Below are 22,058 nucleotides of genomic sequence, written 5' to 3'. Positions count from 1 at the left end.
AGCTAGGGGAAGGGGAGAAAGAGGAGGGTCTTGGAGAGTGGGAATGAGAGGCCAACCAGGGGAGGAGGAGAGAATGGGGCAAAGGAGGTGGAGAAAGTAGGTTTAGAGGGAGAGAGAGTGTGTTCGGGGAGGCAGAGAGGGGGTTAGGGGCTGGGAGCAGGTTGGACTTGAGTGGGAACGGAAAAGAGGAAGAGTGGAAGGTGAAAAGATGAAGGAGAAGAGATCAGAGACAAAAAAAGGAAAGCGGGAGGCAGGGAAAACGGTGTCATGAAAAGTCGAGAAAGTCTTGGACTGCTATCTCTGTAGTTCTCTGGAAACCTGGGAAAGGTTTGATGCAAGAGGCGGGGACAGCGCTGGACGCTGATCCCCTCCCGGGGAGGGTCTTTGACCCGTGCCTGTCTGCCAACTCTGCATCCCTGGACTCGCTCTGGGTTGGTGGTGGGGGTCATGGTGTGTCCTTGACGGCTAAGATCTTTAACTCGGCGCTGTGTTTGCCTCCCCCCAGTCATGTCTGAGTCACAGAGATGGGCAAGATCGAGAACAACGAGAGGGTGATCCTCAATGTCGGGGGCACCCGGCACGAAACCTACCGCAGCACCCTCAAGACCCTGCCTGGAACACGCCTGGCCCTTCTTGCCTCCTCCGAGCCCCCAGGCGACTGCTTGACCACGGCGGGCGACAAGCTGCAGCCGTCGCCGCCTCCACTGTCGCCGCCGCCGAGAGCGCCCCCTCTGTCCCCCGGGCCAGGCGGCTGCTTCGAGGGCGGCGCGGGCAACTGCAGTTCCCGCGGCGGCAGGGCCAGCGACCATCCCGGGGGCGGCCGCGAGTTCTTCTTCGACCGGCACCCGGGCGTCTTCGCCTATGTGCTCAACTACTACCGCACCGGCAAGCTGCACTGCCCCGCAGACGTGTGCGGGCCGCTCTTCGAGGAGGAGCTGGCCTTCTGGGGCATCGACGAGACCGACGTGGAGCCCTGCTGCTGGATGACCTACCGGCAGCACCGCGACGCCGAGGAGGCGCTGGACATCTTCGAGACCCCCGACCTCATTGGCGGCGACCCCGGCGACGACGAGGACCTGGCGGCCAAGAGGCTGGGCATCGAGGACGCGGCGGGGCTCGGGGGCCCCGACGGCAAATCTGGCCGCTGGAGGAGGCTGCAGCCCCGCATGTGGGCCCTCTTCGAAGACCCCTACTCGTCCAGAGCCGCCAGGGTAAGGCTAGAATCGACCCCTTCCCTGCTGCTTCAACTTCTCCCAACTCCCTCCCCAACTTTTTGTTCTTTTCCACCCCAGGGCCCCAGGCATGGGGGGTAGAAGAGACCCGGGATTTCCTAGCGATACAGTTAGAGGCTCATCCTTTGCAGGGTAAACCCAGGGACCCTGGCCACCATCCCTACCCAGTCCCATCTTTCTCCTCCTCCTCTTCTCCCAACTTAAACAGATTTGCTTTAGCAGATGGGACCTAGAGGGCCAGTGTCGACTTCTCTGTGCACGTCTTTGGACCCTGTCCTGAAACGGGTATGAGGATTCATCTCGAGTTTCTCCTTCACTCCTTTGTTCTAACTTTTCCTTTAGCTTAGGTCTCTCTTCTGGCCTCCTGGTCATCCCTATTTGACAATTTCAGTGAGCCCCCCTTCACATCTGACTCACCCAGAGCCGTGGCTCCAATTGGGGGTTGAATCTGAGGACAGAGGAAGGGGAAATGGAATGTATCTATGTGGCTGGGGAGGTGGAGGGAGGAAAGGTTTGCCGGGAAGTTTATGTTGTGAAGAGAATCTCCAGAACGTTGTTTGGGCCTGTCACTTTCCAAGGGAGACGAATACTAGGATTGTTTCCGCGAGTTGACCAGAGAGCCCACTTACACACAGAATTTTGAGCTTCGTCCCTTTTGCTTAGGGCTGTATCTCTGATCCTTACAGGTGGAACATACATTAACCACTTTGGTGATCCTAGTTCTCTAAATCTGAGTAATTTAGATTGGAGCAAACTTTATTTTACTTTTAATATTGTGATTCCAGCCTCAGTGTTCTTTTTCGGGTTCTAGTTTAAATGACAGCTCAACTTTAATCCTTGACACTCCCAATTAATTCTTCAAAATCTCATGAAGAGATTATAAAAGTAACCAATAATGGTTTCTCTGGTTGAAAGGAAATAAAGACATATAAATAACCAAAAATTATACAGTATGTGAATGGTTTTTAATTATATGTGAGAACAAAGTACTGTATTCAGTTAAATCTTTGCAACTGCATGTGTCTGGTTTGCTTCCGACACCCAGAAAAGACACCCCATGGGCAGAATGGGAATTCTCCCAACTTTACTTTGGCTCTATCTTCATTATTTTCTTCCTCTGTATGTCAGAAGTGTCTGCATCTGAGATGTTATGCAGCTATCTACTAATTTGTCAGATGTGCTACTGATAACACTTTGGAAGTCTGTGGATGTGTTTTGTTTTCAGTGTGAAATAGAATATGAAAGAGACAATTTAAAGCATTGCTACTCTTTTAGACTTGGTATTTAAATGCATACATAAATTCTAACATGCCTGCATACACATATTTGAACATAGAATTAGTAGCTTCAACTTGGAAATCTTTTTTTTTTTTTTTTTTTTTTTTTTTTTTTTCAGGCCATGCCATAAATTCAACAACAGAGTTGGCATTCAGGAAAAAAAAAAAAAAACCCAAACCAACCAAACAAAACCGCAAGTGCATATTTATTTAAATTAAACCACAGGCTCATGACCATTACATCTGTGCATCTGTGTTTTTTGGATTCCAGCTGAGTGTTATGGAGCTCTTTCCACTTGGTGGCTAAAAAGATAATCTGAATTTGTTTTCAGGCCCATCATGTGATTCTTTTTTTCCAGATCATGTGCTACAAAAGGACAGAATGTTTTACTATTTTTCCTTATGATAACATAATACATCTTATTGTAGGCCAGATTGCATAGCAAAAACTTTAAGAAGGTGTTCAACTTTTATCATTGCCATTAAATTTGATTCTATAGTTTATTGATCAAAAGGATAAACCATTGACTTGAAAATTGTGTTTAAAAAGCATTTACTATGATATTTCATTATAATAATCTTGAGACTTTGATCTGCATCTGTTTTGGTGAGAAAAGAATACACCAAAATTGAGATTAAAACAAGGTCAAAGAGCAAGTAGAAGCAGAATCAGCTAAGAATCATAGACCTGAAAAATTTATTTGAGGTCACGTTTAGTCAAGACCCTTTATACTGTAGATGAGGGAAATGAAGACTGCAGATGCTAAGTGATGGCCAAGGTTATACATCAAGTTAATAGCAAAGCCAAAATTATCCCAGAGGTCTCATGACACTCTCCTCAGACCCTTTCTAGCAAAACTACTGATTATAACTGGACTGGATTGTGAAATCTCTGCAGATCACATTGGTCTTGAGATTTAATGCAGCATAAGACATTCACTAGAGTCCTAACTGTGAAAGGTCATCTATGACTTTTAAAATATATGTATTCCAGGACTTTTGCTCCTGGAATTTTTATCCTTTACCACCCAACAGTAGAATAAAAATATGGGACTTGAATTAACTTCTTAAAAAGAATCCTGTTTGAACTTTCCATTTTTATTGACCAGTCAGGGTTTAATGTTTGGCTTTCTTTTGTGGGTCTTGTCTTCAGGGAAATCCCTTTTCAAATTCCTAGGGGTTGGCTGAAAAAAAGTAATCATAAGTCACCATTCTATTCAAAAGTGACTTAATATTTTTACCTGAGCACTTTTAGTTAAGATGATAACCTGACAACGTTATCTGACTAGTTTGAAAAATAGAATCATATGTGGAGGCCACAAGTTGAAATTATATTTTGCATCGACACAATTCGAGGAAACATAAAGCATTTATCAAGTGGTTTGCTTCAGTTGTCTTATTATCATGAGTTTCATTCTTAATAGAAGTATTTAAACTTTTATAAACACTCTTACTTTTTAACATTAGCTCATCTTTCATTGAAATATTTGACATGAAAAATTTTAACTCTCTAAATTTCCCTTTTCAACTCATTATACCTGTTCCACAATTTTCTTTTTTCTCCAATATTGAAAGGATTGGATCAGTTATATAATAGATGTGCTTTGTTTGTAATTTTTGTGATTTAAATGACAGACAAAACAACGGTGATAGGAACTGAATAATTAATTGAATTTTGCAACCCTGCATTTTTGCCTTTTGTTTTGGTTGGCATGTCCCTCTCCTCTGTGATTTTTAATTTATGAAGTAAATACATATTTGAGGGGTCTATATGGTTGTATTTCAATTGGTAAATAAGTTTATATTTTATACATTTAAATTCTTATTCTTAAGAATAGTGTTCAAAAATAGAAATTTATAAAAATTCAAATATAAGTTGTCATGGAAACCTGTTGTGGAGAAAATGAGATCAGGAAAAAAATGAGAGTTTATTTTGTTGATGCTAGTGAGTGATATTTACAAACAGTAAAAAACAAGGATGCATAAATATATTTGTAAAAATGTGATGCACTGTATATTTTCGATTTAATGTGTAAGTGTTAGAAAAACATGAAGCTTGTATGTGCTTTCCTTTGAAGAATGTATCAAATATAAGAGGACAGGTACGAAGCAGAAATTCCTTGATAGAGTTTCTAGATTTTTAGAAGTTTTTAAAAATCACATAAGGACAAAATACTAAAATAAAAGACAATTTTGAAGAATCTGTTTGGAATATTAAACAGCTGAGAGCAGTTATAAGTTTCTCTTTCTCTTCTTTTCACTTATATTTTTTATAGGGTAGGGGAGATGATTGAATTCAGCTCTGTTTTAGAGTGTTGGCTCTTCCTTGGTGATTTATGCATATCTTTGATTACCTGGTAGATCTTCTGTTTTTTACTTTTAAAGCACATGTTAGAAAAGAAAAAACAAAATAATAACTGCCAAGGAACCCCACTTAAGATGTTGCCTTTTTGATGTGTTTCTAGCTCTTTCACATACTTTCCCCTGACCTTTAACTCATTTACTGTTGTTGAAATACAATATGGGTTGTATCTCATATACAATCCTTCTGCATCATACAGGGATTGTGATAGTGAATCTATCATTTTTTAAATCTTGAAAATATTCATATTATTAGCATTATAGATTACTTCTACAGCATTACCAAAACGTACTCCGTAGAAGCCATTAAAATGGAAATTGTAATTTCTAGCATTAGACTCAAATTTGCAAATATTTAATTTACTTTGTATGGGCCACTTTTTCCTCTTCCCCAAGCCACAAAACAAAACAAGAAAGACATGATCTAAATAAATATTTGCTAGTATTAAATGTAGCACTTGATTTTTAAAAATTATAATAAGGTATAGGAACAATTTGAATCATATATTAAGATTAAAGGAAGAAAATGTATTAAGTCTTGTTTTGTAAAAGTGGTTCTAATTAAAAGAATTAATGGCTAAATATAGCTTATTCATAAAATATTGTTGTCAATTATTAAAATTTTAGAAAGCACATTTATTCAATGAATATTGATTACACAGTCACTGTAGACTGAAAACTATGAAAAGTACTGGGAATGCATGGAGAAGATATAATCCTTTGCCTTCAATGAGCTCACCTCTCTATTTATAATAAAATGTTTCCTAAAGGCATTATCTATTAAATTAAAAAAACAAGATTATGGCAAATAAAATTCTAGAGGTGTTAAAAATACATTTTCCTAAAAAAAAAAAACAACTCACATAGGAATATTGCCTGACACATGCAGTAAAATATTCCTTTTAGAAATGATGATGTTAAGGTATTATTGGTCTTTATTTTATTACAAAATATTAGGCTCTTAAATTCTTTATTTTTCTGTTTTCACAATGACTTACAGGCTCTCTCCTTACAATATAATGAAGACTGTACTTATACAAAACAACAATTGAGCTATTTGGAGGTGTGGCCAAGTTTCTTTCATTATTTCCATTTAATTAAAAGTCATGGCCAACATCATGACAATGCATACCCAAACTTCATATTCCTCAAAAGAGTCTGCTATAATAGTCCAGTGTGTTTGCACTTTCCACCTAAGCATTTAAGTGTCTTTTGACCTTTTCAGGGTCAAAAGGCTTATAAATAAATTTAATTTTATGCTTATATTCTAAGCATTGGATAGAATCAGAGAGTACCTGATTAATAGATCACTAAAATAATCAAGTAAATTTAATTGCCAACTAAATATACATACAAGTGATATACATATGAGGTGACCTGATTTATGGTTGGACATTAGGTGTGCAAAAAGTGAATGTAGTTGGATAGATTAGGTATGATCTCTTCTGTAATATTTTGCTGAGAGCTCATTTGTAGACCTGAGTTGACAAAATTAAATAAAAGACAAGGAAAGTTTTTTATCTTTGTCAATAAGCTCATTTTCAAAGCAACTGAAAAGGAAGGTATAGATCAACCTTTTTGTAGATTTTCCATTTGAAAATGTTTATCATTGCCATCAATTTTTACTATGACAAATAAAGTAAATGTGATTTTCAAGTCTTGTATTATTTGAACTTCTGAGCCATGTATTCTTTTTATTGTGGGAACCTTTAGAAATGTGTCTAAATAAAATAGTAAAGGGCAATAAAGATAAACACAGACCTGTAGAAGAAAATATATAGTGGAAAAATAGTCTAAAAAATAACCTTCAATATATTCCATAAACTTAATTCAATTCTGGTTGAAATATGAAGGGCTTTTCTTCTAGAAGAGCAGTCAAAATATTCTTTTAAGACAGAAAAGCACTGCTTTTTTGCCTTCCATGCAGATTGAGGGATGGTAATAATCCTAACACTGTGTAGTCAATATTTTCATAGAAAGTGAATAGAATGTGAGTGTTGGGAGGAGAACAGAGCAGAACTGGATATTATATGGAAAAAGAATTGAAAAATGCCTGAATTGAGACCTAAGAGACCTACGCTCCAGTCTTGATTTCAACACTAGTTGTGTGACCTTGGAGAATTTACTTCGTCTTCCTAAATCTTGATTTCCTTTGCTTTATTCTGAAAAATAAAACCCAAACATTGAGATGACACATTGGACTAGATAGTATCTAAACTTCTTTTCAGCTCTAAAATTTCGAGATTTGTAGGATAATTATTGCTAAAGATTCTGGGGGAGAGAGGAAGGGACGACATGTTCATGCCCATTCAGATTGCACTCCAAGGACCATCACACTAATAAAGTAAACCAGAATCTGTTTTTTTTTTTTTTTTCAATTTCGTTTGTAACTTTCTGCCCTTTATTTTCCCTACAGCTGTTGGGTAGCTACTGCTGTGGTTACCATAGAAACAGGTTAGCTCCCAGCTTCCTGTTTCCATTGAAAACAGCTTTCTCTCAACCACGTATTGATCTCAGGAAATGATTTTGCTGTGGCTCTGTCATGAAACCCATGAAGATGTTCAGCTCTGTCATTTGTTAGGTCTAAGATTCAGTGCAGGTGTATATCCAACCACCTGCAAGGGTAACCGATTAGATAATGCCAGTCTCATTTTCACTTGAAAAGTATCTTATCAACAACGCCATGTTTTTCCCCTTTTCATATTTTATATAAAAGGGACAGTCTTATTCTCTTGAGGACTTACACTATGCCTAACATATTTAAGTGTTTACAAAATAGTGTCAAATTATTCAATTCTAATCTCTTTCATAACCCATTCTATTAGAATAGACATAGAAAATAGTGTGCTATCTAGCACACTTCATAAGTTAAAATTATATTTTGTTCATAATGTTCATTAAGGTATATTTTAATGTGCTCACTAGTGAAGATTATTTTAAAATGAATGTGCATGTGTAGTGTATACTGCTCCATATTTCTGTTTTGAGAAAATCATTTTTCTATTTTTAGGGTATATGTATACACATAAAAAGAATATATATTCAAATATATATTCACTGTTATAATACAGACACATACTCAGGGAATATGTTTGTAAAATTTGTATGTGGGTAAGAGCTAGAATAGACTTGTGGGAATATGGCTTCAAGTTTTGATTGAGAAGTGCGTGTGTGCATGTTATTATATGTGTCCAAAATATATATTATATTAGTGAAATTGGTGAAGAAATATATGATAGACTTCTGGTGTTTGTGCTGATTAGAACTGGAAGAAAATTGGCAAGCATCTGGCACAACTGCCTCAATTCACAGAGAAGACAACTGACATGTTTCAGCCATGACAAGTTAACGGCAATGGCAGGGCTAGTATTTAGATCTTGTGACTTCTGATTAAGTGTTCATTCTGTTCAATTTTGATTGCTTAGTTTATACTGTGTTTAACACTAAATGCACAAATTTTAGCTGTCGGGAAGCAGCAAGACTGTTAGGAAGGGTAGGCTCTGATCCCTTCCATGTCTTATTGTTCAACAATCTCAGAAATTTGTCATTATTTTAGGGATTTGCCTTATTTTCAAGATTCCTTTCCAGTTGCAGTCTTCCATTGCTACCTTCCCCACTAGTTTTACATGTTATTGTCTTACTTCCTAAAAAGCCTTAAAAGTAGCCTGCTTCTGCACTTAACCACTTTTTTTCCCTTCAGCTTGTAACACCTATGAGAAGACCTGCAGGAGCTTACCTCCCAAGCTGAGCCAGAAGATATTTAGATAATTAAGAAATGATACCTATTTTTCCTTTGACCGTTTCGTGTGTATGTCTTTTATAATACGTTTTTCTACTTTTGTTTGATTTATTTATTTTTAATGCAACACTGGTTCAACCTATTGGCAATAGAACATCATCTTCTCAAATGTAAATAACCAGGTCATGGTGGGTTTTCCCAGGGATAACTGGTGAATTGAAGAGAAAAGCATTTAGAGCTATTGGAGATCTGCAAACAAAGTTAAATGTTGTTGTAAGGTCAGTAAATACAATACAGAAAAAACAATTTCCCTGAATATTCTTTAATGAACAGTAAGCCAAAGATGATGTGATGGGAATGTAAAGCAGTGTTATAATTTGGGAGTGTCCTAGAAAATACATTTTATAGAAATCAAAGCAGAAGAACTTGGGGCAAAATGTTATGGGTAATGTTGGGCAAAAATACTCCATGATTACTGCAATTACTTGACTGGCCTTCTTTCCTGAAAGTTGATCATGATACCAACATCTTGCTAAACTGACATTTCCTCAATGCTGTATGTGTCCAGAAAATCTCATGCAGACACTTCAGTAGTGTCTCCTTCATTCTTTGTTTGAAGCCCCTGGTTGGTGTGCTATCAAATCTTAGAGCGTTGCCATTCTTCAACAATATCTGACTGTGCTGTAGACATCTTTAAAAATCGGAGCAAAGGCCAAGATAGTCTTTCTTGACAGTTTTTTCTATAATTTAGTCTTAGCAGTAAAAGGTGTTTTCCTTTGAGTTGTCTCTATGATGAGAGACCTAGAAAGAAAAAATAATCAGCTTTTGGTTGCATAAATTCTCTTATTTTACACCAATATTTTATCCAGGATTTTAAAATTGTTTAGTAAACAATAAAATGCAAAGACATCTTTTATAAAATGTAGTGATTTAAATAATATTGCTCATATATTCAAATAATATTAATTGACTCTAAATATATATTACACATTTATAAATTATGTTTAAGCAAAAACTATTTGGACCAATATAAATTTTTTTTGAGTTTTTTTGTCATTTTGTGCTCCATGAAAAGGCCAGACATTATTCAGAATTTATGTAAAATTTGTGTCTATGCTTGCAAATTATGGAATAGAAATTCAGATATGGGGTTCTTGATTTTGGTACTTTTAAGTTTATTGACTTAGGATTAAATGCTATTTGCTAAAAGTGAATATTGTATAATAATTGTACTGGAAATGATGGCATAATAATCATCGCAGTAACAAACTTCCTTACTGATGTTGAAGTATTAATTTTTAGATAAAAGTAGTAAAATTGGTATTTAGGAAAACATAAAAATAGTTATTACAGTTTGACTTTTCATTTAAGTTGTTCTGCTTCTCTCTTTTAGGCTTCTTGTAGGAGCAATGAGAGGAATATTATGAAAGTTACTAGAATGCTCTTAATGCAACCAAGTAGACTGAGTAGGAAATGGGCAGAATAGAACCTTAACTGGCTTTTGTCTGTACAAACAGAATCAAAAATAGCAGTTATCTTTAATTTTTTAAATGTATTATAACTTTATAATTAGGCCTGAATGAACCTATCACCATCATCTAAAATAATTAGTGGATGCGTCAAAGTTGAGCAACTTTCATATTTGTATCGTTTGTGTATGCTGTATGCTTATGCTTAATTCCCAGGCACATAATGTTGACTGTAATTTGATACTTAGAATGCAATGCTAGAAATATAGAATTTAAGCAAACTAATAAGATCAAACATATTTTAATGTATTATTAGGCTTTAATGACATTAAAAAATGATTAGACTTGATGCAAAAGCAGGATTGTCTTTAATTAGCCTCGTTTTCTATAAATTTACTGTTTAATTCTTAATTGTAGTATGTACTTGCTATCAGTTGCAAGATTTTTTTAATTTAGTGAGTGTTTAAAAAAATCTGATTCTTTTTCAATTTTTTTCATCAATTCATCACTGATTTATCTATCTTAGGTGATTTCTTAGTAACGTTTGTTTTTTAGATGTAAGTGCAGTTGTCAGAGTACTTGACATTGTACTTCAGCGCTGGGTTTCTTTATCACTATAGTCTTTTGTGTTTCCTCTACTTTGTCCACACTGATTGGATGATAAAGTAGCATGTTGTTGTCAGGATTTGTACATTCTCCTTTAACTAAACAAACTGGGAAAGAAAAAAAGCATCAGAGTTTCTAATGCTTTTGAATCTGTCAGTTGACAACTATTGAATTTCAACTGTTGGCCAGAACTAGGTTATGTTCTAAGAATGCAAAATGGATTAAAATTTAGCACTTGCCTTCGCAACACTTGTATTCAGTAGGAAAAGAAGAACTATAAATTCACAGTTATAGTGCACTAAGTGATATAGTAGAGACACTGATATAGTGTAGACGCACAGGTTAAGGAGGAAACAAAGATGACATTTTGGTTAACTCCCAGAAGATAAGTAGGCATTTTCCAAAAATCAAGGGGAAGGTCAGTGGAGTAGTGAGCAAACATGAAGGCTTAACGGGGAATATCATGTCATGTAACATTGAATAATAAAAAGATCTGAAGGCATGAAACATGGCAAAGACAGAATAACAGGCTTGAGAGAACAGGGAGGGTGGAAATTGGGAAGGAGGGGACCACTGGGCTTATATGTAAGATATCCTGCTTAGATGTAAGACTCTCAGTCCAGGACAGCAATGGACACTGTTTTATCAGTTTACTTAAAATTTGCAGTTCACAAATTTGAATGTGCCTATGAATCACCTAAGATGTTGACTAAAATTGTGCAACTCAGGTCTCACCCCAGAGATCCTAATTCAGTGGGATTTGGGTATGATTCATATCAGGTGAATGCACTTTGAGTGCAGTTGGCTACTTGCTCACTATGTGCCAGTATTGTGCTATGACTGCAGAAAAAACAAATACAATTCAACAATGAATTAAGAGACAAATCAAGCTTAGACCAGTATTAGAACTGGTTACCTGTACTTCAGTAGGATGTTAACAGGTGTTTTCTCTCAAAAGACTTTCATGGATGGAAGAATTTGGAAAAAAGTTAAAAATAAAGTTATATAGTTGTTTTTTAATTGCGTGTCTTCTTAGAGTCAAGGAATTAAGTAACTAACTGGCTGACTTCTGATAGTTGATTTTGCGATGGAAGCTAATTAGTGTATTAGTGTTAAGGACTTGACTGAATACGCTAAATATGAATTCTGACTCAACAACTTGCTTGCTGTCTTTTCTTCAGGGAATTCTCTAAGCCTCCTTTTTTCTCATCTGGACCAGGGAGAAAATAATAGTGTCTGACTCAGTAGAGTGCTATGAGGAAAGACTGAGCACATTTATGTTAAGAATCCAGACCTGGTTCTAGAAATGTCATTTGTATTATTATTACTCTTAACATTATCATTGCTATTATTCCTTGAGGCAAGCATTGCTCATTTCTGGAGGTGAGGCGTTTATAGTAGCCTACTTTAAGAAGACTTTCTGGTGTTTAGAGTGTTCATGAAGAAATAAGTTGTCTCTCCCTGAGATTTTCTGTGTGGATTCTAAATGACTGTCTGGGCAGTTGTAGAAGTAATTATTTCATTTATGATTAAATGGTAATTAATTAAAATAATATCCAATATACATATTATAAATCAGGCATATTGCAAGCGGCAAGGTGAAGGCATATTCCCAGCCTTTAACACACTTGTAGTCTATTGTAAGAAAACAACCAAAGGATGATGATAGTGCAATGTCATAATATCTGCAGTAGAAGTGAGCACAGGGTGATTTGGAGGTTAACACAGCTTTGCTAGCATTGGAAAAATTTTCCAGTCTTTGTTGGTACCACAGGATGAAGAGGAGATAGATTTTTCAGACAGTGGGAAGAGCCTAAATAGTTTCAACAGGAAAGGAAGGCATGGACTGTTTGTCCTGTTTGAGGTACTGTGAATAATTAAATACCACTGGAGCACTGAGCAAGGGGTGGGGAGGTACACCAGGAGACAGACCCTGAGGTTGGCTGGGAATGCTTGACAAGTTCTCTTGAGAAGTTCTGGTCTTTCTCTGCTGGTAATGGAGAGATTTTGAAGGATTTTAAGAGCAGCGGCAAACAAATTTGTAATCGGGAATATCATTCTGAAAACTTTGTAGCTGAAGAGGGGATTGGGTTGGAGAGGGTGAGTGTAAGTTTTTCAAGAGGGCCACAGTTTAGTGTGTTATTGAAGTAACACAGGTGGTAGGAGACAACATTGAACCTTGAAGTAAGACAGTAGCAAGTGGAATGAAGTAAAATAGTAAAGTGGACACAGTTGAAGAGGAGTTTTGACTAATTAGGTAGGAGTGAATGAGGCAACAAGAAAAGTCAAGAATATTCCCTTAGTTTCTGTTTGTGTTATGGGACAAGAGAAACTTTATGACTTCTTTCTCATTCAAGATTCAATGGTTACTATTTGGGTATCTGGCTCATGAGTAGTTAGTTATTCTTTTACAAGATTTAACACTATAATATTTGGTATTATATTTTGTGATTTTTTCTTTTATATTTCTGTATAAACTACCTAATTATAGAAGGCTACTTCATAAGTTTTATGGTTATGAAATTAGATGCTGAGTATGCCAGTTAAGATTTTTGGTTATTGTAATTCACCCACCACCATAACAAGTTAGTGAGATAAGCAATCCTCTGTACAAGAAATACAGGCTTTATATTGCTACTACTTTATTTAAAGCCCAAGAAAATAATATTAGTTTTTGCACAGTTTCTATGAAACAGAACTGCCTGTCCCATGTAGAAGTCCATGTGGATTCCAAAGCTAGAAATTTGAATTGAACTAGGATTAAAGGAAAATGATAATGTGGTTCTGAAGTTCAAAATACTCTTTGGAAAATTGCTTTACATAAAACTCACTGTAGAAAAGTAGAAGAAAGAGCAAAGGTAGTGAGGAAGAAAAATAAAAATGAAAGCAGGTATTAAACTGGGAAGATGGTGACTTCAGAAACAAGGCAGTCATTCCTTCCAAGACACATATATACCACACCATTTTCTTGTTTTAAAAGAACTTTATCCGTTTTCCTTGACTACATACTAAGATTCCATAGAATGGTTCTTCAGAATCTTGTTACTACCTGTGCTCCTAGTCATTTTCCTTACAACTCCACTGCCAAAAGCGTAGTCAATGTTCAAACCACAGTTTTTGCCCTTCCTGGATATAAGACATGTATTCTCTAGTTATCAAATATTTTTAAACACCTCTTCCAAAGCAGTTAATTTCTTTCTCTGAGTTTCCACATCACTTTATAGACATTGTATTATAGCATTTAACTAAATTGTATTAATTTCCTAAGGCTTCCATAACAAATCACCACAACCAAATGACTTCAAAGGGGTGACTTAAGACAACAGACACCTATCGTCTTACAGTTTTGGAGGCTGGAAGCTAGTTTGGCAGGCTTGGTTTCTTCTATTGGTTCTAAAAGATAATCTGTTTCATGACTCACTGCTAGCTTCTGGTGGTTGCAATTCTTGGAGTTTCTTTGTGTTTCTTGGCTGGAGATACATCTCCATCTTCACATGATGATCCCCTTCACCTGGCCTCGCCTTGCCCTCAGTGTATGGGTCTCTGTTTTCTCTTCTTATCAGGACAATAGTCAATTGGATTATGGCCCACCCTAGCCCAGCATGGCTCCATTTTGATTTAACTAATTGTTAAATTAGCTAAAATTTAATTCTGAGGTTTGAGGTAGACATGAATTTTGAAGGACACTATTGAACCCAGTACCCTAATTTTTCCATTTTGACAACACATTTGCAATATTCAGGGAATCTTTCTTATTTTCTGGTTACTCTTTTTTTTCATATCTGCATGTTGTATCTTAATGACTATAATGTCTTTGTGAATCTTTCTGAAGATACTAATTGGAAAATTCTTTAAATTCTATTTTATTTCTGGCATTAACTCTAGTCCCTCTATGGAATTTCTTTTTCATTTGTTCATCTTGGTTGTTGCATTTTATACTATTGAATCTCTTCAGATATCTTTTACTCTGAAAGAGAGTTGGGTGAATATAGTGTGTTGTGGGTAGGTTGGCAGGATTGTGCAGAACACAGGATTCCCTTCAGGGTGGGTGGATAGGAGCAGGTCGGCAAATTAGGGTATTGTGGAGGTCTAAAAAAGGAAGTTTTATTTGGAGATAGAACTTTAGAGCATTTCAATCAATATGGGGTTATCTTTCCTTTTTCTTTTTCTCCATGCACTTTGAGGAAATATGAAGGTACCTTAGAGTTTGCTCCACTTTTCTTTATCACACCAACATACCTAATTTAGAACTGTCTTCTCTTCTGTTGATTCCCTACTCTATTTATAGAGCTGTTCTTGCTAGCTATATTCTAAGGGCAAATTCTATAGCCAGACACTGAAAGAAATTCCAGACCTTCTGAGCAGTTGTCCCATAGCCAGCTCCCTCTCCTAGTACGTGTTGCCTCGAATTTGAGGCTCCTCTGGATTTCCTTGGGAAGAAAAGGACCAACCCCTTTTCTTTACCTATATTGAATTACATTACTCCACTTCCAACCTATGTATTCATTATTTTCATCCTATTTGCTTTATATCTCAGTATTCTAGTCCAATAATAATAACTTTTCCTGTTTTTCATCCCTGTGATTATTTTTCACCATTTTAAATAAAATTTGGATAAGAAGATAAGTTTACTATCTTCATCTAGAGTTAGACTATATGTGTATAGGCTTCTTGTTCATACCAGTTATAAACTTGTGTATAGGAACACTATTTTGTTGTCGTTGTTGTTGTTTTTACCCAGAGTTATGAACAGTGTCTGGTTATTTTCTCACTAGGTTTTAAAAAAGTTGTAGATATTTATAGGGTACAATGTGATATTTTGATATATATTTACAATGTAAAATAACTAAATCTGGCTAATGAATAAATTTCTCACCTCACATATTTTTTTGTGGTGAAAATGCTTAAAATATACTCTTTTAGCAATTTCAAAATATATAATGCATTATTATTTATTATGGTCACCATTTTGTGTGATAGATTACTAAAGCTTAGGTTTTTATCACCATCTGAATAATTCTGTGATTTTCCTTGCCTACAATGATGTATTTCTCTATGATTCTTCCCCACAAAGGCAATGTTTCTTCTTCTTTTCTTTGAGCTCACCTTCTTTTCCCACTTTTTAATTTATTCTGATCCCCAAATACATACACAATCCTACTGAGAAAATTAGAAGCCTAGCCATAATGTGTGATTTTCTCATTGCCATAAGAAGCTTTTTAGACTAACAGTAAATGAAAAATTCTTGAAAAGGATCACTCGGACGACGGTGACACTTAATTTGTTATCTACCCACTGAGAATACATTTGTAAGAACCATGCACTTTGATGGCTTAACAAATGTCTCTGAGTCTCCATAGAAAGTACACCATTAAGTTGAAACAATATTTACATATTAGTGTACTTTAAATTTTTATACAGAAACATTGCCGGTGGGACCAAATGCTAAGTCCCCATTATGTAGAGAAGCTTCTAACTAACAATAATAGATGGCACTGATTGTCCTGCTAATTACAGGGAAATGAGGCCTTCATGGAAGGATGCCGTGTCCTAGGAAAATATGCTGAAGAATGGATGTTGCGGCAGCAAAGAAATTAGACAAGGAGCACAGGAAAAAGAAAGAATCCCTATTTATCGCACTGTTGTTACTTTGTTTCATTTAATAAATTAGAAATATCCAAAGGTGAATTTTTCCACATTCTATCTAGAATATGCTTCATCAAACAAATGCGTAAAGACTATTACATGTAAAACTGAATTATGCCCAGATAGTCCATCTGAGCTGTGGCAAATAGCAGGACTGAGAAAGGTGTTTAAAGAAGCATAGGTACATTATAGCGGTCATGTAAATAGAATGAAAAAAGTCTTCATTTATAGTATTATAGAGATTAGGTAAAACTGTATTGTTTTAGGAAAAACCATTGTAAGATAGTAGATGAAATAAATTTATAAAATAGATTATAATTTTCAGAACAAAGTATTAGAATGAATTTGTGGTTTTAAGATGAGGTGTCTTTATAGTTAAATTATTTATTTTTAAAACAAAAAGTTTTCTTAAATCATAAATTTAAATATTCTTACAATGGAAAATTGAGAAAATATTGAATAGCCTGAGGAAGAAAATGTTCTTTTTTTCCCCAAAGACTATTAAAAATTTAGTTTAGTTATTTCATTTTCTCTAAGATAATTATATCCATGAGGGCATATGTAGGATTTTTTTTTTTAAATTTAACCTTCATAGGCAAGAACATAGTACCTTTTCATTTGTTTAAATCTGGTTTTAGATCTCAAAAAGTAATTTTATAGCTTACTTTATATAGGTCCTACATGTTCATTTTAAATGTTATTCCTAAATATTCTATGCCTGGTTGTTATTGTGAATGGTATCTTGCAGTCCATTACACTTTAATTAGTCATTGATGGCATATGAGTAAGCTACTACTTTTAGTACATTAATCATAGGTATAGTTATCTTACTGAATTCTTATTGATTGAAATATTATTTAAACTTATTGTCTTAGTTTATTTGTGGATATGCCATATATAAATGATAATTCAGTTTATAATTTATAATAGTTATTACTAGTCTATATCTTGTATCTTTTAATTTATACTATATACATATAATTTGTAATTACTTTTGTGGTCATAATTTTCAGTCATATTTATACCTGTTTAATTGCTACTACTGCTTTTCTGAAATTATTTTCTCTGGAGTCAATTTGGAAACATCTCTTTGTGATATGCTATATATTTTCCAATTTCTTTATGGAACTAAGAAATAGCTTGAATATGATATATTTTTGTGTGTCTTCATATATCCGAGGATATCTTTCTGTTATATTCACATATGAAAGTTATCTTAGCTTAGTACACAAGTTTTTGATGTGCAATTTTGTTTATTAAAACCTGCTATCTAACATTTAGAAATAATAAAGTGTAGGCAAACAAAGAGGATAGAAACATTTCTATGCTGTGAGCACAGACAAGACCCCAAAACAAAATCTTGGATCTGTAAAGGCCCCAAGGAAAGCATAACCTTTGATTGAGAGCAACACCTCCTGAACTATCAAAACACTAAAATATAAAGTAACAGAATTTAGCCAAAGGAGATAAGGGGTGTTTAAGAAATAGAAATTAGTGGGATAGAGGTCTTAGAGATGAGAGCAAAGAAAATTAAATGAACTGAAAGAAGATAGGCATGACCAGAGGTAGAGGGCTACTGGGAGCTATTGAAAGAGGGCCTAGAGAGGTAGTTATGGGACAATCAAAGGATATGACCCTACAACATAGTAGTTGTATAACCATGGATAATTTAAGTTTCTTTTTCAATTTCATAATAAAACCTCCTCATAAATGGGTATTATGAGGATTAGATAACATATTTAATGTGCATAGCAGACTGCCTGACATAAAGTGAACATTCTATAAATCATAGCTATTACTATATCAAGCTTAATGGTAGGCTAATGTTCAAAATCTTTAGTCTAATAACCAGTGGTATTTATCAAGTGATTTTTGTATTGGTGAGAGGTGGGGACAGAAGAGTCTCTTTTTCATCGACTCACAGGTAGAAAATCCACGAGGTTATAGAAGACAGTTTTGAAGATAAATGTATTTTTTGCCCATAAGTTGCAGAGCACAGCTGACAACTCTCTATTGCTGCTTTGACTGTAATTGCATTAGATATGAACCCTGTGTAGAATGAAGATAGACAACATTCCTAATACCGTTGCCTACTTCACTTTGAATGCGGTGTAGGGAATGAAAGATCAGGTGGTACGGAGGAGAAAAATAATGAATTACTGAAGCCTGGCACAGGTTTAATGAATTCTGGTGCCTAGCACAGGTTTAATTACTGATGCCTAGCACAAGTTTAATTAATTACTGATGCCTAGCACAGGTTGGTACACAGTAGGTACTTACAGAAGTGTTTTCCTAACAGACTGGTGGATTGACTGCCTTTTAGGTGGAAAAGTACACTTTTCAGTAAGCTAGACCCCAAAGGCTTCTACTACTTCAACTTACAAATGCATCTCCAAGGGAAGCAACTGTAATCCCCTTTCTTCCCTCAGTTCCGTAACTCCTTGAAATGGTTGTCAGATGATAAGGAACAATGCACAGGAGTACCCCTTGTCCTCTGTTATGCTGCTGGTTGTAGAGAACGTGACCATGGTGGTAACTTTCTTCACCTCCTGAACTATCAAAACACTAATGACTGAAAAATGATATTGTTGCAGAAGTAGGGTTCATCCCTCTTACAAAGTAGCTCCCAGTCTTCAAAACATTATGGGTGGACGGATTCTTGACTAATGTTATTTCCCTAGTCAGAGACAATGCCTGCACCAACTAACTTTCAAGCTGAAGGGAGTTTTAAAATTTCCCTAATCCTGTCAATATTCACTATTTTCATTTCACGAGCTTGAGCACGATTTACTATGATCATCAACTCTTAACTATTCTCAACAGTTATTTTGACTAATACAAACCCTTCTGGATTTTGCCATGTAGTTTATTGTTGTACTGAATTTCCTGGGCTATTATAGTGTGTCACCTTGTTATTTACTTATTTATTTGTTTATTTTTTGAGATGGAGTCTCACTCTGTCACCAGGCTGCAGTGAGTGCAGTGGCATGATCTCAGTTCACTGCATCCTCCAACTCCGGGTTCAAGTGATTCTCCTGCCTCAGCCTCCCGAGTAGCTGGGATTACAGGCACGCACCACCATGCCCAGCTAATTTTTTGTATTTTTAGTAGAGACAGGATTTCATATATTGACCAGACTGGTCTTGATCTCCTGACCTCGTGATCCACCCGCCTCAGCCTCCCGAAGTGCTGGGATTACAGGTGTGAGCCACCGCACCCGGGCCACCTTGTTTTTTTTTATGGATATATTGCCAGATAAAGTATGATACCAGATTAACTTTCAATTTCAGATATATATTAAATAAATATACTAAATTGTGGTTCACATTTATGCTAAAAATTGTTCCTTATCTGAAATTCCCAATGTTAAATAAGGATCTTATATTTTTATTTGCTAAATTCAACAACTCTACATTGTGTTTTAAAGTGAATTCAGAAAGAAGCTTTGGTGGTTTTACATTGCAGTCTTTCTCACTGTTTTAGCATTAGTCCTATACACAAAATTTTCCAACTAGATGTATTTATGGTGCTGTAGAGAGTCTACTGTAACTCTAATTCTAATTTTTGAAACAGTTAGTGCTCAAATAAAGATCGATAACTCCTCTGGCCATCCAGTAGCACACTGACAGAACAAAACAGACATGGCTGGTCCTTGCCAGAGGTGATTTCCGTGGTCCTAGGGCTAAGAAAGGGTGAAATTTCATGGCATTTTTATCAAAACGTTATTGGACCAACATACTTCAAATTACCTTCTATTTATATTTTTACTGTTGCTTATACAACTTCTATTGTTTGCATGTTGATAGTCTGTTCCTAGTATATTTTAATGAAACAAGGTATGACTATGACAAAAAGAGGGCTTTTAATTATTACTAAATAATCATACACAAAGGCAATACTCTGAGGAAAACTCAGTAACTACTTATGTGCTGTATAGAAATCCATCTTTTTGTTACAGGTGTATTTTTAAATACACGTGTATATGCATTCTTCTGGCAATTTGGGTTCTCATAATTTTCATTTATAGTCGTCGGGTTATTATATTTACGGTGTGACTTGTGTTATTTTCAGACAGGCAATAGTAAATGGGCAATTAAACTTAAATAACAGTCTGCTCCATAATGTATTCCAAGTAAGGTTGCTTCTGGCCACCACATTTAACTGGGTCCTACAATCACTCTCTTTGGCCTTCACTATATCTCTTCTGCAAATAATTCTCCTCCCTAGCAGTGCCAGCCTGCACTACTGTAAGCTCCCCATAATTCAGTAAGTGAGGAACAAACAGTTGAAGGAAGATATCTGAGAATATTGGGACAAAGAAAAAGGTTGGAACAAAAGAGCATATCCTATAACTAATTCAATGAGACTGATTTTCCAGTGTTTGGTAAATTGTCGTTTGAAGTAAGTTCCAACAGAGGACTTCCAAACATATTTTAAACAATGGCAATATCATATTAAGGTTGTACTCTCCTAAAGCAGAAATGTGTTCTTCGGTACACAATTCCTTTGAGATATTGCTCATAAAAAACAAATTCCATTTGGGTACTGAGTCACACACACTACCTCCACTTGTAAATTTACAATGCACACTGTGTATTAAAGCCTCTTACAAGTTTCATTTAAAACAAAAAGGGAAAGTGCTTATCTTCCAAATTTGTCAGTTTTCTGAAAACATCCAGTTTCATGGAATACCTTTGGTAAAGAACTGTTTTTAGGGCATTTTTTTTAAAAAAAGGAAGAGGTCATTTAATTGTTTATCTGAATTTTGATATGTGTATTTTTAAAGTCATTACTTTAGAGTAATATATCACAGTGTGTTAAGATGGCTAATAAAAGGAAAATTACACTTGGATTTACTTTTCCATGTAAAACTGAAGGACTGAGATGTAAGATATCAATTTGGTGAAATAAGGATTTAGCTCAACATTGTATGTTTTTGAGCTTGGCCATTATTTAAGACAACGTTTGAGAGTTTTGATTACTTGACATCCTAATGTGCTAAGGTATCGACAACTAAAAAATAAAGTATCATGAAAATAATAATGTCTTCATGAAAGTTAATGGCAGTTTTTCTTTCAATCAAGGCGAAGTCTGCTGAAATGCTGTTGTCTTTGTAACTGGCAAAATTGTTTCTCAATATAATAATCTTACTTTCAGGAAATAAAAGAAAGTTTATTAAATATGAGGAAAGTAATTGTTGCATAAAAGTATCCCTTGAATAATTGTTTCACAGTAGTGAACATTTTATAATAATAACCTTTTTTTACAACAGAAGGAGATGGGTTGTACGTAAACTATAACAATCCACATGATAGAATATTCTATTTTGAAAAATATTTATGAAAAAAATATTAGTAACATGGAAAAATGCATATTCTAAAATCTTATCATAGAAATAAATAGAAATTTGTTCCTGTTAGAGGGCAACACTGGGAATGCCTTGAGTTTGTGCATGCTCCATGAATCGATTGTTTTGATTGGAGTGGTGTGCAGAGGCACAAGATGCATGGAAGTGAGAGCCCTGTGTATCTCTTCAAAATGCACCAGATGTTTCAAGAACTCCAAGAAGGCGCCTCAGAGAAGCCAGAAAAAAATTTCCCAAGGTATATGATTTGTAGACTCTTTTGTATTATGTAACTGCGCTAGAATTATACCTCTATTTTCTTTATTTAATTACAATAAAATATTTATTTATTTATTTATTTATTTATTTATTTATTTATTTATT

The 22,058-nt window shown here is 35.5% G+C and overlaps 1 protein-coding gene across 17 annotated transcripts in view; it reads left to right on the top strand.

The window, feature by feature from the left end:
* Positions 1 to 22,058, top strand: part of KCNC2 (potassium voltage-gated channel subfamily C member 2) — a 169,648-nt gene that overhangs the window by 973 nt on the left and 146,617 nt on the right. For 14 of the 17 annotated variants that reach the window (XM_063694157.1, XM_063694146.1, XM_063694158.1 and 11 more), the window contains exon 2: positions 506 to 1,211. In XM_063694157.1, the coding sequence (XP_063550227.1) occupies positions 525 to 1,211 (687 nt within the window). In that variant the 5' untranslated portion in view covers positions 506 to 524. Of the gene's footprint in view, positions 1 to 11; positions 97 to 503; positions 1,212 to 22,058 lie in introns of those variants that run through there. The other 3 variants (XM_004053586.4, XM_019039421.4, XM_019039420.4) reach the window with 2 other exon arrangements.

This window comes from Gorilla gorilla, chromosome 10 (genome assembly GCF_029281585.2).
Source record: "Gorilla gorilla gorilla isolate KB3781 chromosome 10, NHGRI_mGorGor1-v2.1_pri, whole genome shotgun sequence".
NCBI classification, from domain to species: domain Eukaryota; kingdom Metazoa; phylum Chordata; class Mammalia; order Primates; family Hominidae; genus Gorilla; species Gorilla gorilla.
Note: the sequence above shows the minus strand (reverse complement) of the source record. Positions and strands in the feature narration are given on the sequence as shown.